Genomic DNA, 15,892 nt, shown 5'->3' with positions numbered 1-15,892 from the left:
TTATACTTACCCACAGGAAGTCAAAGCTCTGCAACCACTCCTGAAGTGTATATTAGCAACACATCATCCAAGGCACTGTTATGGGCCATCTTTCAGAACTCCTTTCAGCAACATTAAATGCCATCTGCTTCAAGGGGCAATGGCAGCTTGGAACAAAATTGTTGAAGCGTCAGAAAGCAGAGAGTAGTGGTGAACAGTTGTTTCACAGACTGGAAGGAAGCATACAATGGTGTCTCCAGGGATTGGTATTAGGACCACTGTTCTTGTTGATATATTAGTGCTCTAGACTTTGGTATATGGGGCACAATTTCAAAGTTTGCAGATGACCAAAAACTCAGAAATGTAGTAAGCAGCGAGGAGGATAGTAATGGATTTCGGGAAGATTTAGACAGACTGGTGAAATGAGCAGACACATGGCAGATGCAATTTAATGCCAGGAAGTGTGGAGTGATGCATTTTGGCAGGAAGAGTGAGGAGAGGCAATATGAACGAAATGGTACAATTTTAAAGAGTCCCCAAGAACAGAGAGATCTCAAAAGGGGGTGGGGGAAGGGGAATGTACACAAATCTTTGAAGGTGACAAGTTGAGAAGGCTGTTAAAAAAAGAAATGTCACCTTTGACTTTATTAATAGGGGCATAGAGTACAAAAGCAAGGAAGTTATACTAAGTCCATATAGATTGCTGGTTAGCCCCTACCTGGAGTATTACATCCAATTTTGGGTGCCACACTTTAGGAAGGGTGTCAAGATCTTAGAGAGAAATTTTATTAGAATGTTACCAGGGATCCCACACTTCTGTTATGTGGTAACAATAGACAATCTATGGCTGTGCTCCTTAGAGCAGAGAAGGCTAAGAGATTTGATAGAGATGTTTAAAATCATGAAGGGTTTTGATAGAGTAAATGAAGAGAAACTGTGTCCACTGGCAAAGGGCTGGTAACCGAGGGGCACGAATTTAAGTTAATTGGCAAACCAACTGAAGGCGAGATGAGGAGAAATTGTTTAATGCAGCAAGTTGTTATGATCTGGAATGAATACTTGAAAGGATTGTGGAAGCAGATTCAATAATAACTTTTAAAAAGGGAATTGGATAAATATCTTGTCATGCAGGCCCCCACTTGCCAAGAATGAGGCACATTAATTTTGCCACATGGACATTAAATTTCAAATTGTTGCTGGGAACAAGAGAAGGCCTGTGACCAGGGATTGCCAGGCCCCTGCCTGGAAAGACATTTTGCATATTAACAGACAGTGCGTGGAACAAAGGAGCTATCCCCTGCTCCAATACAATCCACAAACAGACGTGGTCAAACCAGTTAGTCACATGACTATAATAATAGCAAAATACTGCAGATGTTGGAAATCTGAAATAAAAATAAAAAATGCTGGAAATACTCAGCAGGTCTGGCAGCATCTGTGGAGAGAGAAGCAGATTCAATGTTTCAGGTCAGTGACCCTTCATCAGAACTGGCAAAGGTTAGAAATGTAATAGGTTTTAAGCAAATAAAGTGGGGTTGGGGAAAGAGATAACAAAAGACAAGGTGTTGATAGGACAGGATCACAGAGAATAATTGACCAGAAGGTCATGGAGCAAAGGCAAATGGTATGTTAATGGTGTGTTGAAAGACAAAGCGTTAGTGCAGAGAGGGTGTTAATTGACAGAAAAATGAACAGCCCTGGCCCAAAGCACATGTTTGTCTTTCAAACAGGTGAGGCTCAGCGAGCCAACCCAGTATTGCAAGAGTTAGCACAGGCTGCCCAGTCTGAAAATGAAGCAGAGGGAGACCCTGATTGCTACTATTTAAAGAATGAGTTACTGATGAGGAAATTGAGTTCTCTTCACTGACCTGAGAGCAAGGAGTGGACAGTAGTTCACCAGTTAGTGGTGCCACAGAGATACCGGGGAGAAATATTAAGAAGGGCTCACGAGACTACAGTGGCTGTACAAAAGACAAAAGCCCGCCTAAGACAACAGTTTGACTGGCCAAAACTCCACAAAGATGTGGTGGAGTACTGCAAGAGTTGTCACGTGCCAGGTTGAGGGGAAACACCAACTACAGTGAAACCTGCACCCCTATGTCCTGTACCAGTGTTAGGAGGACCCTCCAGCAGAGGACTGGTGAACTGTAAGTGATCCCAGCCGAGAACAAAAGGGGACAGGCAGGCATAAGGCTGGCAAAAGTTTAGAAAGGGAAGGGGAAAAAGTGACCAAGAGGGCAGATTAAAGGAAGTCCGGGAGGAATCCCCATTTAAAACCCCTACTGGCCAGTCAGCCAACCCCAAAAAATGTAAAAATTTAGACCCCACATCATCCTACATAAATGCAGACACTAGATGCATCCCACCAGAGGTGCAAAAGCATTGACAAGAACCTGCAGAGACAAAGAACAACCTCTAAGGGGCAGAGAAACCATGAGGGTGATGCCTCAACTAGCCAAAATGCCACAGGGGAGTGCAGTAGAGTCTGCACACATACCTGCAGGCAGGAGTATCCCAAAGAACAAAGGGGAGATTAACAAAGAATCTTCCCCCACAGATAAAGAAAAAGGGAACCACCCATCCCCTAAAGTCAAAAGCCTTTGCATGACTCAGCAAAGCACTGATAGAGAGTTCAGGATAGACTCGCCCACCACTGACTCTCTTGGAAAAAAACCCTGCAACTTAAGGCTAATTAAATCTAACCCCCCACCTCCTCCCCCTTGGCAAAGCTCAGCAGGAATAAAGGCACTAGGCAGTCATGGAAGTGGGTGAACTGAAGGAAAACTTCCCCAAAGAACCACATGGTTACTGGGATGCCAAAAAGGGGAAATTAAAGCAGCACTGGCACCAAGAAAAGACAGTTTTAGTAAGTTTTAGGATTCATGGAAATGAATAAGATAAATGCATGGCATTTCATTCCTCTGGGTGTGGTGGTGTCATGCAGGCCTCCACCTGCCAAGAATGAGGCACATTAATTTCACCACATGGGCATTACATTTCAAGTTGTTGCTGGGAAGAAGAGAAAGCCTGTTACAGGGGTTGCCAAGCATCTGGCTGGAAAGACATTTTTGCATATTAACCGAAAGTGCCTGGAACAAAGGAGCTATCCCCTGTTCCAATACAATCCACAAACAGACATGGTCAAACCAGTTAGTCACATGACTAATCTGCTTGGCAGTCTGGTTTTTTTTTCTGAATTGTAGTGTTTGAACTGGCAGAAAGCTGTTTGCTCCTGGATTGAAAAGACCTCTCCTGTCTGGCTCACCACAGCCTCACCTGTCTGTGCCCATCTCTTTTTCATGGAACTCCAAAACCTACTGAAGACACATAAACCCCAAGACAGAAAAGTCTCCCACAGTGAACAAGGTTTAAGCAAAATACTGTCGTCCTAACAAAAAGTAAGAACTACCTACAATCAAAGACTCTACAGTGAGCTCAAAGAACCGTAATAACAACTCTTCAGATATTGCCTCAAACTTTTCCAATTTATTTCTTCTGCTCTTTTCTGTCCCTATTTACATGTGTGTATCGCGTATGCATGCTAGCATCATGTATCCATAGGTGTCAACTGAATTAGAGTTTAAGTTTAATAAATTTCACTTTTCTTCTTAAAACCTGAGAAAGCCTGTTGTGCTGGTTTCTTTGCCTTATAATTGGAAAGTGGTGAACAAGGATTCACCAAGGGGGAGCTAAAAACATGCATTAAAATTAAACCCTGTTACAGTAAGACCAGGTGAAGGCTGAAAGGGAACCCTAGACACCTTTCTCACCTGGTCATAACAATTTGAAGGGGAAGATGTTGGAAGGCTATTGTTACGATCATGTGAGGAGGGGTTGAAGGGCTTCTCACTTTTCCCTCTCCTTGTTGTACCACAACAGGTTTAATTCTAGTGGATGCACTGGTCAATTCAGTAGGTGTTTGATTACTTACTTGCTATGATCATAACAAGAACCAACCAGACAGGTTTTCTTGAGTTTAACAAAGAAAGAGGTTAACTTTATTGTACCTAAACCAAACTAATGAAAATAATAAACTACATTCTAACTATCACTCACACACACACACGAGAGGTTTACACACACACCAATAGATTACAGAGTGGGGAAAGGTAGATTGGTTGAGTTAGAGCCCATAGAAAAAGAGGTATACAGTCTTTGGGGCTTGGTAATTTGGCTGGCCTCCAGCTGAATTCAATGATCCTGAGGCTTTTAGTTTGAAGAGCTAGATGCCTGGTTCACTGGGTCTCTTGGAGACAGCGATGTGGAAGATTTCCTGTTTCTGTTTGCAGCTGGAGTATGCAAAAGTGGTCAGTGAACAGACTGGATTTGAAAGCTTTCAAGCTGGAATGGAGAGAGGGACGCCCACTTGGGTCCGCAAGTGTCAGAGTCCAGTTGCTTCTCCTCTCTCTGCTACAGAAAGACACAAGCTTAAAACCACAGATGGGAATGGGCTTGTCACATGACAGTCACTCAGTGATTCAAATATAACAGTTAGCAATGTTTCTCTCTTGCTAAAAAGAACAAGTAGTTCTTTAAACTTCCTGGGTCTTGGTTCTTGCTGGGATATAAACAGACATTTTCTCTCCCTCCTCACAGGCCTTGCAATGTTGGATACAGTGTTGTAAATTTGGTGGCCATCCAACGCTGCTAGCAAAGTCATTTTTTAAAAATGTTCTTTAAAACAAATATAAATTCAGATCTCCAGTCAGTGGATTAAAGAAAATTATCATTCAACAAAGCAAGTTGGCGTGACAATATGGGGAAAGTGCAGGAAAATTGGAATAATTGAATAGCTTTTTCAAAGAGTTGGCAAAGGCATGATGGGCTGAATGGCCACCTCCCCTGTGCTGTATTGTTCTATGATTTTATGTTAGCATAAAAACACTTCAAAACACTCCTACAGGGGATGCAGAGACCAAGTGGGCCCACATCAAAGACGCCATCAATGACTCAGCAATGACCACCTATGGCAAACGTGTGAAGCGGAATGCAGACTGATTTCAATCTCACTTTGAAGAGCTGGAACCTGTCATAGCCGCTAAGCGCATTGCACTAACATCCGTAGCACTTAGAGCAGCCAGAAGCGCTGCACAAAGAACAGCCAGGTGCTGCGCAAATGACTACTGGCAACATCTGTGCAGTCATATTCAGCTGGCCTCTGACACAGGAAACATCAGAGGAATGTATGATGGCATTAAGAGAGCTTTTGGGCCAACCATCAAGACGATCGCACCCCTCAAATCTAAATCAGGAGATACAATCACTGACCAACGCAAGCAAATGGACCGCTGGGTTGAGCACTACCTAGAACTGTACTCCAAGGAAAATGTTGTCACTGAGACTGCCCTCAATGCAGCCCAGTCTCTGCCAGTCATGGATGAGCTGGACGTACAGCCAACAAAATCGGAACTCAGTGATACCATTGATTCTCTAGCCAGCGGAAAAGCCCCTGGGAAGGACAGCATTACCCCTGAAATAATCAAGAGTGCCAAGCTTGCTATACTTTCAGCACGACATGAACTGCTTTGCCTGTGCTGGGACGAGGGAACAGTACCACAGGACATACGCGATGCCAAAATCATCACCCTCAATAAGGACAAGGGTGTCCGTGGTGACTGCAACAACTACTGTGGACTCTCCCTGCTCAGCATAGTGGGGAAAGTCTTCACTCGAGTCGCTTTAAACAGGTTCCAGAAGCTGGCTGAGCGTGTCTACCCTGAGGCACAGTGTAGCTTTTGAGCAGAGAGATCGACCGTTGACATGCTGTTCTCCATTCGTCAGATACAGGAGAAATGCCGCGAACAACAGCTGCCCCTCTGCATTGCTTTCATTGATCTCACCAAAGCCTTTGACCTCGTCAGCAGACGTGATCTTTTCAGACTACTAGAAAAGATCGGATGTCCACCAAAGCTACTAAGTATCAGCACCTCATTCCATGACAATATGAAAGGCACAATTCAGCATAACGGCGCCTCATCAGACTCTTTTCCTATCCTGAATGGCGTGAAACAGGGCTGTGTTCTCGCACCCACACTGTTTGGGATCTTCTTCTCACTGCTGCTCTCCCTGCTGCATTCAAGTCTTCAGAAGAAGGAATTTTCCTCCACACGAGATCAGGGGGCAGGTTGTTCAAATTTGCCTGTCTAAGAGTGAAGACCAAAGTATGGAAGGTCCTCATCAGGGAACTCCTCTTTGCTGACGATGCTACATTAACATCTCACACTGAAGAGTGCCTGCAGAGACTCATCGACAGGTTTGCGGCTGCCTGCAACGAATTTGGCCTAACCATCAGCCTCAAGAAAATGAACATCATGGGACAGGACGTCAGAAATGCTCCATCCATCAATATCGGCGACCACGCTCTGGAAGTGGTTCAAGAGTTCACCTACCTAGGCTCAACTATCACCAGTAACCTGTCTCTCGATGCAGAAATTGACAAGCGCATGGGAAAGGCGCCAGCTGATATGTCCAGACTGGCCAAGAGAGTGTGGGAAAATGGCGCACTGACACGGAACACAAAAGTCCGAGTGTATCAAGCCTGTGTCCTCAGTGCCTTGCTCTATGGCAGCGAGGCCTGGACAACGTATGTCAGCAAAGAGCGACGTCTCAATTCATTCCATCTTCGCTGCCTCTGGAGAATCCTTGGCATCATGTGGCAGGACCATATCTCCAACACAGAAGTCCTTGAGGCGGCCAACATCCCCAGCTTATACACCCTACTGAGCCAGCGGCGCTTGAGATGGCTTGGCCATGTGAGCCGCATGGAAGATGGCAGGATCCCCAAGGACTCATTGTACAGTGAGCTTGTCACTGGTATCAGACCCACCGGCCGTCCATGTCTCCACTTTAAAGATGTCTGCAAACGCCACATGAAGTCCTGTGACATTGATCACAAGTCGTGGGAGTCAGTTGCCAGTGATCGCCAGAGCTGGCGGGCAGCCATAAAGGTGGGGCTAAAGTGTGGCGAGTCGAAGAGACTTAGCAGTTGTCAGGAAAAAAGACAGTAGCGCAAGGGGACAGCCAACTGTGTAACAGCCCCGACAACCAATTTTATCTGTAGCACATGTGGAAGAGTCTGTCACTCTAGGATTGGCCTCTATAGCCACTCCAGGCACTGCTTCACAAACCACTGACCACCTCCAGGCGCTTTCCCATTGTCTCTCGAGACAAGGAGGCCAAAGATAAAGAAGATATACAGGAGTCTCCTGCCTGTTTCACGTGTGAGTTCCAATCGTCAGAATGGGCAGGACATTGGCAAAAGATGCCACTTTAAATATACGTTTTAATTTGGTCTTGTTACCACCCTAATTTTAAGTGCAAATCGTGTTGCAGAGACACAAAAATTGTTTACACACAAGTTAATTTTCCAACTGAGATGTTTCCATATATATAAATGGTTAACGCATGCATACAAATTTCCCCGAGTGCTTTTTTTTAACTGGAGGCCCTAACCCATTAACATAAACAGATGAATGACTGCAATAACAAAAGCACATTGAATTATTTATTATGAGCCTAAGCATTTGTATCGAAATAGTGCGAGTTGAAAAATAAGCCCCTCTGTTGCATTTAAGTCTACTAATTGGCTGCTGGTTAGTTGCTGAGTGGACTTAAAAACACAGACATTAATTATATTTGCAAGTTGCAACTGCTCAGGGGTTCAATTTACCAGGAAGTCCGTGGTCACGCCCTCGTTGCAAGTTTAGTGACGCCAGATCCAATGCTACAGCACTCGTCAGTGCAAATAGTTTCTCTGTCAGTTCTTCAATCATCATTTGATCTGATGTCTTCAGTTTTGCTGATTTTGTCAAAAGCCCTCTGAACAAGGGGTTTAGACCACCTGCCGATTACAACAGAAATACTGAATTACTGTAGCCTGTTGTAAGTATGTGTTATTTTGCTCAGCCTCAATACACCAACCAAGATATTCACCTTCTTTAATGATTCTCCAAGGACTGAAAAAGGTCTTATGCAGATTTATGCTCGGGTACGTGGCATGCTCCTTGTAATTTTCATCAAGTCTTTGTATCTGAGGACTGATAGTTGCATGACCGAAACGGAAAGCTGCAGTTGCGAACACATTGGACAATGTGGGATTCAGGGCTCCATCATATCCATCATATTTTCCAATAAGCTGATCAAAAGCTTGGGAACCAAGGATTTTAGGAAGGTAGTCTCTCATTGTAATAATCTACAACAAATACAATAAAGTCCTCCTGTGAGTAACTGTCAGAGGAATGATGAAACTTGATAGAGTCATATAAATCATTCTTGAATCAGTGAAGTTCAAAACATTTTGATAAACTGCACATAATAGGCTTGTCAGCAAAATTAGAGCCCATGGATTAACAGGGACAGTAGCAGTATGGATATGAAATTGGAAACAGAGAGTAGCTGTGAACGGTTGATTTTTAGACTGGAGGTAGATATATAGTGGGTTCCCCAGAGGTTGGTGTTGGGACCCGTGCTTTTCTTGATATACATTAATGGCTTAAACTTGAGTGTACAGGGCACAATATCAAAATTTGCGCATGACATAAAATTTGGAAGTATTTGTGAGGAGGATAGTGATAATCTTCAAGAGGACATAGACAGACTGGTGGAATGGGTGGACAAGTGGAAATTTAATGCAGAGAAATATGAAGTGATTAATTTTGGTTAGAAGAATGAGAAGAGGCAATATAAATTAAAGGGTATAAGTCTAAATGGGTGCAGGAGCAGAGGAACTTGGGGTTATATGTGCACAAATCATTGAAGATGACAGGGCAGATTGAGAAAGTGGTTAATAAAGCATATGGGATCCTGGGATTTATAAATAGGAGCATAGAGTACAAAAACAAGGAAGTTATGATAAACTTGTATAAAACATTGTTTCAGACTGGAGTATTGTGTCCAGTTCTGGACATCACACTTTAGGAAGGATGCTCAGGCATTAGAGTGGGTGCAGAAAAGATTCATGAGAATGGTTCCAGGGATGAGGAACTTCAGTTGCGTGGAAAGGTTGGAGAAGCAAGGGCTGTTCTCCTTAGAGAAGAGAAGAATAAGTGGAGATTTGATAAAGCTGTACAAAATCATGAGGGGTCTGATTAGAGTAAATAGGGAGAAACTGTTCCCATTGGCCGAAGGATCCAGAACGAGAGGACATTGATTTAAGGTGACTAGCAAAAGAAGCAACGGTGACATGAGGATAAACTTTTTTATGCAGCTAGTTGTTAGGATCTGGAATGCACTGCCTGAGAGTGGGGTGGAGGCAAATTCAATTCAATTCAAAAGAGAAGTGGACAATTATTTGAAAAGAAAAATTGAAGGGCTGCAGGGAAAAGGTGGGGAGTGGGATTAGGTGAGGTGCTCTTGTAGAGAGCCAGCACAGATACGATGGGCTGAAAGTCTTCCTTCGGTGATGTAACCATTCTATGATTCTATTACCCCAGGAAGGACTTTTTATTTCCAGACATGTGAGGCTGAATTTTACCTGCTCGCTGCCATTCTCGGCGGTAACCTTGATAAAAGACTTCTCCACCGCTGAGTCCCCGTGATATTACAAACGGGGGCTCATTTAAATGGAGGAGGTGGAACGGCCTTCCCCAATGATGTAGAGGAGGTGGCCGCTCCATCCCTGGCAATGGCGTCTGGCGCCACTGTGCAGGCGCGGTGCCATTTTGAAAGGGCTTCAAGACCTGACAGCTGATGTAAAATTCTAAAGAGAATAGCACATTAATTTTCAACAAAAACATTAAATTGAACATCAAAGCCCTTCCTCCACCCCCTCAATGAGCAAACAACATATTTATTTTGCTCTCCCCCTACCGAAAAACCATTTTGACAGTCCCAACCTTTCAACCCCAAACTTTGCACTCTTTACCCTTCAACACCTTCCAATCCCTCAGCCAATGGTTTAAGTTTCCGTTGTTCTCCCCCACCCCACCGACTCCCGACCTGAAAATGGAACTCTTCCCCCCCCTTCCCACCAGTGTCTTGGGGATCGGAAAGCTCGGGACTTCCGGCCACAAGCCTCAAAATCAACGTGGGATGGCCGCTTGGTCCCGGTAAGCTCACTTTCATTTATTTGCATTAATTTTATTAGGGAAATGAAGGCTCTGCCACCGTGCGGCGGGGGTTGGGTGGGGGGGGGCCGCACCGAGGCTCGCCGCTGCCGGTAAAATACGACAGGGCCTTCTCGGCGTCGTGGTGGGCATCTCCCGCAAGTTATTTACGGGCGGCCCCCCCACGGTCCACAACGTCGAAGGGCTGGTAAAATTCAGCCCGTCGTTGCAAATATTGCACTTGTCAATGGTCAGTGAACTTTTAAAAACTGCATAGTAGCTGTTAATGACAAGATTTTGAAACTTCATTTCAATGTTATCAACAACAGAAATAGTCAGCTTGTAAACCATTACTGGCACTTTGCCATGTTGGCTGTCAAGGTAGTTTCATACTGTTGTGGCACATGGTCTGCAGTTATTCTGTCTTTGATCTCATTGCTATTTGTGGGCCCTTGCTGTGCACAAATTGGCTGCTGCATTTCCTTACATTACCACCGTGACCTCCTTTTCAAAAAATACTTCATGAGCTGTGAAATGCTTTGAGATTTCCTGAGATCAGTAAAGTGACTATACACATTCACGTTCTTTCAATTTTTTCTTTCCAGGCTATGATTGGGATCACCTGCAATCTCAGCCAATTTGCTTGACTGCAGCTATTCCAATGGTGGTGGTTGGCTGGAGGTGAACCTGCAGTAAATGGCACTGCTGCGTTTTTTTTTGTTTGCGGGATGTGCGTGTTGCTGGCTGGGCCTGCATTTATTGCCCATCCCTAATTGCCCTTGAGAAGGTGGTGATGAGCTGCCTTCTTGAACTGCTGCAGTCCTTGGGGTGCAAATACACCCACTGTGCTGTTAGGAAGGGAGTTCCAGGATTTTCACCCAGCGACAGTGAAGGAACGGCAATATAGTTCAAAGTCAGGATGTTGTGTGGCTTGGAGGGGTACTTGCAGCTGGTGGTATTCCCATGCATCTGCTGCCCTTGTCCTTCTAGATGGTGGAGTTTGTAGGTTTGGAAGGTGCTGTCGAAGGAGCCGTGGTGAGTTGCTGCAGTGCATCTTGCAGATGGAACACACTGCTGCCACTGTGCATCGGTGATGAAGGGAGTGAATGTTGAAGGTGGTGGATGGGGTGCCAATCAAGCGGGCTGCTTTGTCCTGGATGGTGTCGAGCTTATTGAGAGTTGTTGGAGCTGCACTCATCCAGGCAAGTGGAGAGTATCCCATCACTCCCGACTTGTACCTTGTAGATGGTGGATAGGCATTGGGGAGTCAGGAGGTGAGTTACCCGCCACAGAATTCCTCGCCTCTGACTTGATCTTGTAGCCACAGCATTTATATGACTGGTCCAGTTCAGTTTCTGGTCAATAGTGACCCCCAGGATGTTGATAGTGGGGGATTCAGCGATGGTAATGTCGTTGGACATCAAGGGGAGATGGTTAGATTCTCTCTTGTCTGAGATGGTCATTGTCTGGCACCTGTGTGGCATGAATGTTACTTGCCACTTATGTGCCCAAGCCTGAACATTGTCCAGGTCTTGCTGCATCGGGACATGAGTTGCTTGAATATCTGAGGAGTTGCGAATGGTGCTGAGCACTGACCAATCATCAGCAAACATCCCCACTTCTGACCTTCTGATGGAGGGAAGGTAACTTGCTCTCTGTTGACCCTGAGTCTGCAGAGGTAGCTTTCCACTGTTACAGTAAGGTATGTGTTCCTGGTCTGTAGATATGTTTGGTGACATAATGGTGGACTGAGCTGTTTCTCAGGCATTAGCTGATCTCCTTGGAAATGCTGCTTTGATATTCTGTGTTCTGTTGCATAAAATCTGGGACCAGGGTTGCATTGAAAAATCAATTCATATATCTTTCAATGGAATGGCTGCAAAAAAAGCAATGTACGTTTAGGAGCTCCCCTCCTGACAGGTGGCCTTTTAACAGCCCTAAATGGGTAAAGCTGGTGTTGAGTGAGAACGAGGTAGGATATCAAGGCTGCATCATTAAGCCCTCATCTGAATAATGTTTTGTGATGTAACAAATCTCTCTATATTCTGGATGCTTGTTACTTTTTTTTAGGTGTTTACATGAGCTATTTCTCTGGGTTCAAAATCACTGACTACTCCTGTGAGTGGACATCATATCCTCCAAGTCAGAGAGCATTTTCATCTTTCCAAAATCTAGATCAATGTAGCAAGACCTAAGTGTTGAACAGAGAGTCATTGTCACTGTACTCCAGATTAATATAAAAGAAATCACATGCTGCTATGATCTCTTTGCCTTTGGAAGAATATACTTTCTATCAGAATAGGTATAAAACAACATTAAACAGGTAAATACAACATATTCAGTAAATTTATAGTTACTATCAATATATAGTTACTATAGTTATTAATCCCTTCAAAATGTCAAAAACAACTAAGCTGCTTCTCCTGTACTGTCAGCATTGAAATGAACCTTAGAACATGGTTTATTTACTTTTTACTTGACTATATGCTATCATGGAGTCACTGAACTACTGTTTTCTTTCCTGGCTACAATACAACAAATGAATAACTTCAATTTTTTTGACAATATCTTAGAACAAGAGGAATTAAAGATAGTATTGTTGTAATTGAATGGAAAGGCTTGATTCCCGCAGCCTCTCCTGGACAATGTCCCACTTGCCCATCATTCCCCTCACAGTTGATTTACACTGGTTCCATGTTCTGTAATGTTTTCAAATCCCTCCAAGGCCTTGCACCTCACTACCACTTCAACCTCCTCCCACCAGATCCTCTCCCACATATTTTGGTTGTTTGACTCTGAAACCTACTCTCCCTTCACCCCACTGCTGGTAGCAGAGTTTTTAGTTGCCTATGCAACAGCCTCCCCCCACCCTCTACCTCTCCATTTCTCTTTCCTTATTTAAAAGCCATTTTTGACTTGGCCTTTAGCTGCCAATTTCTCTCCAATGGCGCAGCATCTGTACCCCTTATTATTTCTCTGTCAAGTATCTTGAGACATTTTGTACATTAAAGGCAATGTATCAATGAAAGTCATTGTTGAGAAATCCATTAATCTGTTTAGAACACTTCTGTTACTTTTGCATTTGTGCCCTCTTTATTCAGGTTGAAGGTTACTGCTTGTAATCAGCTCCTTTAAAACAGCTTTTCCTCAGTTTGAACTTCCTGGCATAGATTTTCAGCTTATCTCCCAGCATGGAAAAAAGACTTGCATTATAATGTGTCTTTCATGACTACTGGATGTCCCAAAGCGCTTTTCAGCCAATGAAGTAGCCTGTGTTTTAATATAGGAAATGTGGCAGGCAATTTGCACACAGCAATCTCCCAAAAACAGCATTGTGATAATGACCAGATAATCTGTTTTTATGGTGTTGATTGAGGGATAAATATTGGCCAAAACAACAGGGATAACTCCCTGCCCTTCTTTGACATGGTGCTCTGGGATCTTTTACATACATCTGAGAAGGCAAATGGGGCCTCGGTTTAACATCTTACCCAAAAGATGGCACCTCCAACAGTGCAGAACTCCCTTAGTTTCTGCACTGGAGTGTCAGCCTTGATTTTTGCACTCAGGTCCTTGAGCTGGATTTTACAGCCGCCCCGATGTCTGGGGTAGCATGGGGGGCCCAGAAAATGCCTCTGGCAGAGGCCCACCACTGGCCTCGAAACTGGGAAGGCCCAGCCCGATACAGATGGCGGCAGTGAGAATTAGAATTAGAATATTACAGCGCAGTACAGGCCCTTCAGCCCTCGATGTTGCGCCGACCTGTGAAACCATCTGACCTACACTATTCCATTTTCATCCATATGTCTTTCCAATGACCACTTAAATGCCCTTAAAGTTGGCGAGTCTACTACTGCTGCAGGCAGGGCGTTCCACGCCCCTACTACTCTCTGAGTAAAGAAACTACCTCTAACATCTGTCCTATATCTATCACCCCTCAACTTAAAGCTATGTCCCCTCGTGTTTGCCATCACCATCCGAGGAAAAAGACTCTCACTATCCACCCTATCTAACCCTCTGATTATCTTATATGTCTCTATTAAGTCACCTCTCCTCCTCCTTCTCTCCAATGAAAACAACCTCAAGTCCCTCAGCCTTTCCTCGTAAGACCTTCCCTCCATACCAGGCAACATCCTAGTAAATCTCCCCTGCACCCTTTCCAAAGCTTCCACATCCTTCCTATAATGCGGTGACCAGAACTGCATGCAATACTCCAGGTGCGGTCTCACCAGAGTTTTGTACAGCTGCAGCATGACCTCGTGGCTCCGAAACTCGTTCCCCCTACTAATAAAAGCTAACACACCATATGCCTTCTTAACAGCCCTATTAACCTGGGTAGCAACCTTCAGGGATTTATGCACCTGGACACCAAGATCTCTCTGTTCATCTACACTACCAAGAATCTTCCCATTAGCCCAGTACTCTGCATTCCTGTTACTCCTTCCAAAGTGAATCACCTCACACTTTTCCGCATTAAACTCCATTTGCCATCTCTCAGCCCAGCTCTGCAGCCTATCTATGTCCCTCTGTAACCTACAACATCCTTCGGCACTATCCACAACTCCACCGACCTTCGTGTCATCCGCAAATTTACTAACCCACCCTTCGACACCCTCTTCCAGGTCATTTATAAAAATGACAAATAGCAGTGGCCCCAAAACAGATCCTTGCGGTACACCACTAGTAACTAAACTCCAGGATGAACATTTGCCATCAACCACCACCCTCTGTCTTCTTTCAGCTAGTCAATTTCTGATCCAAAGCTCTAAATCACCTTCAACCCCATACTTCCGTATTTTCTGCAATAGCCTACCGTGGGGAACCTTATCAAACGCCTTACTGAAATCCATATACACCACATCCACTGCTTTACTCTCATCCACCTGTTTGGTCACCTTCTCGAAAAACTCAATAAGGTTTGTGAGGCACGACCTACCCTTCAGAAAACCGTGCTGACTATCGCTAATGAACTTATTCTTTTCTAGATGATTATAAATCCTGTCTCTTATAACCTTTTCCAACATTTTACCCACAACTGAAGTAAGGCTCACAGGTCTATAATTACCAGGGCTGTCTCTACTCCCCTTCTTGAACAAGGGGACAACATTTGCTATCCTCCAGTCTTCCGGCACTATTCCTGTCGACAATGACGACATAAAGATCAAGGACAAAGGCTCTGCAATCTCCTCCCTAGCTTCCCAGAGAATCCTAGGATAAATCCCATCTGGCCCAGGGGACTTATCTATTTTCACACTTTCCAAAATTGATAACACCTCCTCCTTGTGAACCTCAATCCCATCTAGCCTAGTAGACTGAATCTCAGTATTCTCCTCGACAACATTTTCTTTCTCTACTGTAAATACTGACGCAAAATATTCATTTAACGCTTCCCCTATCTCCTCTGATTCCACACACAACTTCCCACTACTATCCTTGATTGGCCCTGTTCTAACTCTAGTCATTCTTTTATTCCTGATATACCTATAGAAAGCCTTAGGGTTTTCCCTGATCCTATCCGCCAATGACTTCTCGTGTCCTCTCCTTGCTCTTCTTAGCTCTCCCTTTAGATCCTTCCTGGCTAGCTTGTAACTCTCAAGCGCCCTAACTGAGCCTTCACGTCTCATCCCAACATAAGCCTTCTTCTTCCTCTTGACAAACGCTTCAACTTCTTTAGTGAACCACGGCTCCCTCGCTCGACAACTTCCTCCCTGCCTGACAGGTACATACTTATCAAGGACACGCAGTAGCTGCTCCTTGAATAAGCTCCACATTTCGATTGTGCCCATCCCCTGCAGTTTCCTTCCCCATCCTACGCATCCTAAATCTTGCCTAATCGCATCATAATTTCCTTTCCCCCTCATGCCGGCCCC

The 15,892-nt window shown here is 44.5% G+C and overlaps 1 protein-coding gene across 1 annotated transcript in view; it reads right to left on the bottom strand.

Annotated features, from left to right (window-relative positions):
• The window catches only part of tpo (thyroid peroxidase), a 135,282-nt gene that overhangs the window by 46,804 nt on the left and 72,586 nt on the right, over positions 1-15,892 (bottom strand). Inside the window, exons 9-10 of the mRNA XM_068028488.1 lie at positions 7,912-8,170; positions 7,649-7,819 (exon numbers count right to left, since the gene is read on the bottom strand). Of these exons, the coding sequence (XP_067884589.1) occupies positions 7,649-7,819; positions 7,912-8,170 (430 nt within the window). The remainder of the gene's footprint in view (positions 1-7,648; positions 7,820-7,911; positions 8,171-15,892) is intronic.

This window comes from Heterodontus francisci, chromosome 3, assembly GCF_036365525.1.
Source record: "Heterodontus francisci isolate sHetFra1 chromosome 3, sHetFra1.hap1, whole genome shotgun sequence".
NCBI classification, from domain to species: Eukaryota; Metazoa; Chordata; class Chondrichthyes; order Heterodontiformes; family Heterodontidae; genus Heterodontus; species Heterodontus francisci.
This window is presented reverse-complemented; position numbering and strand designations above follow the sequence as displayed.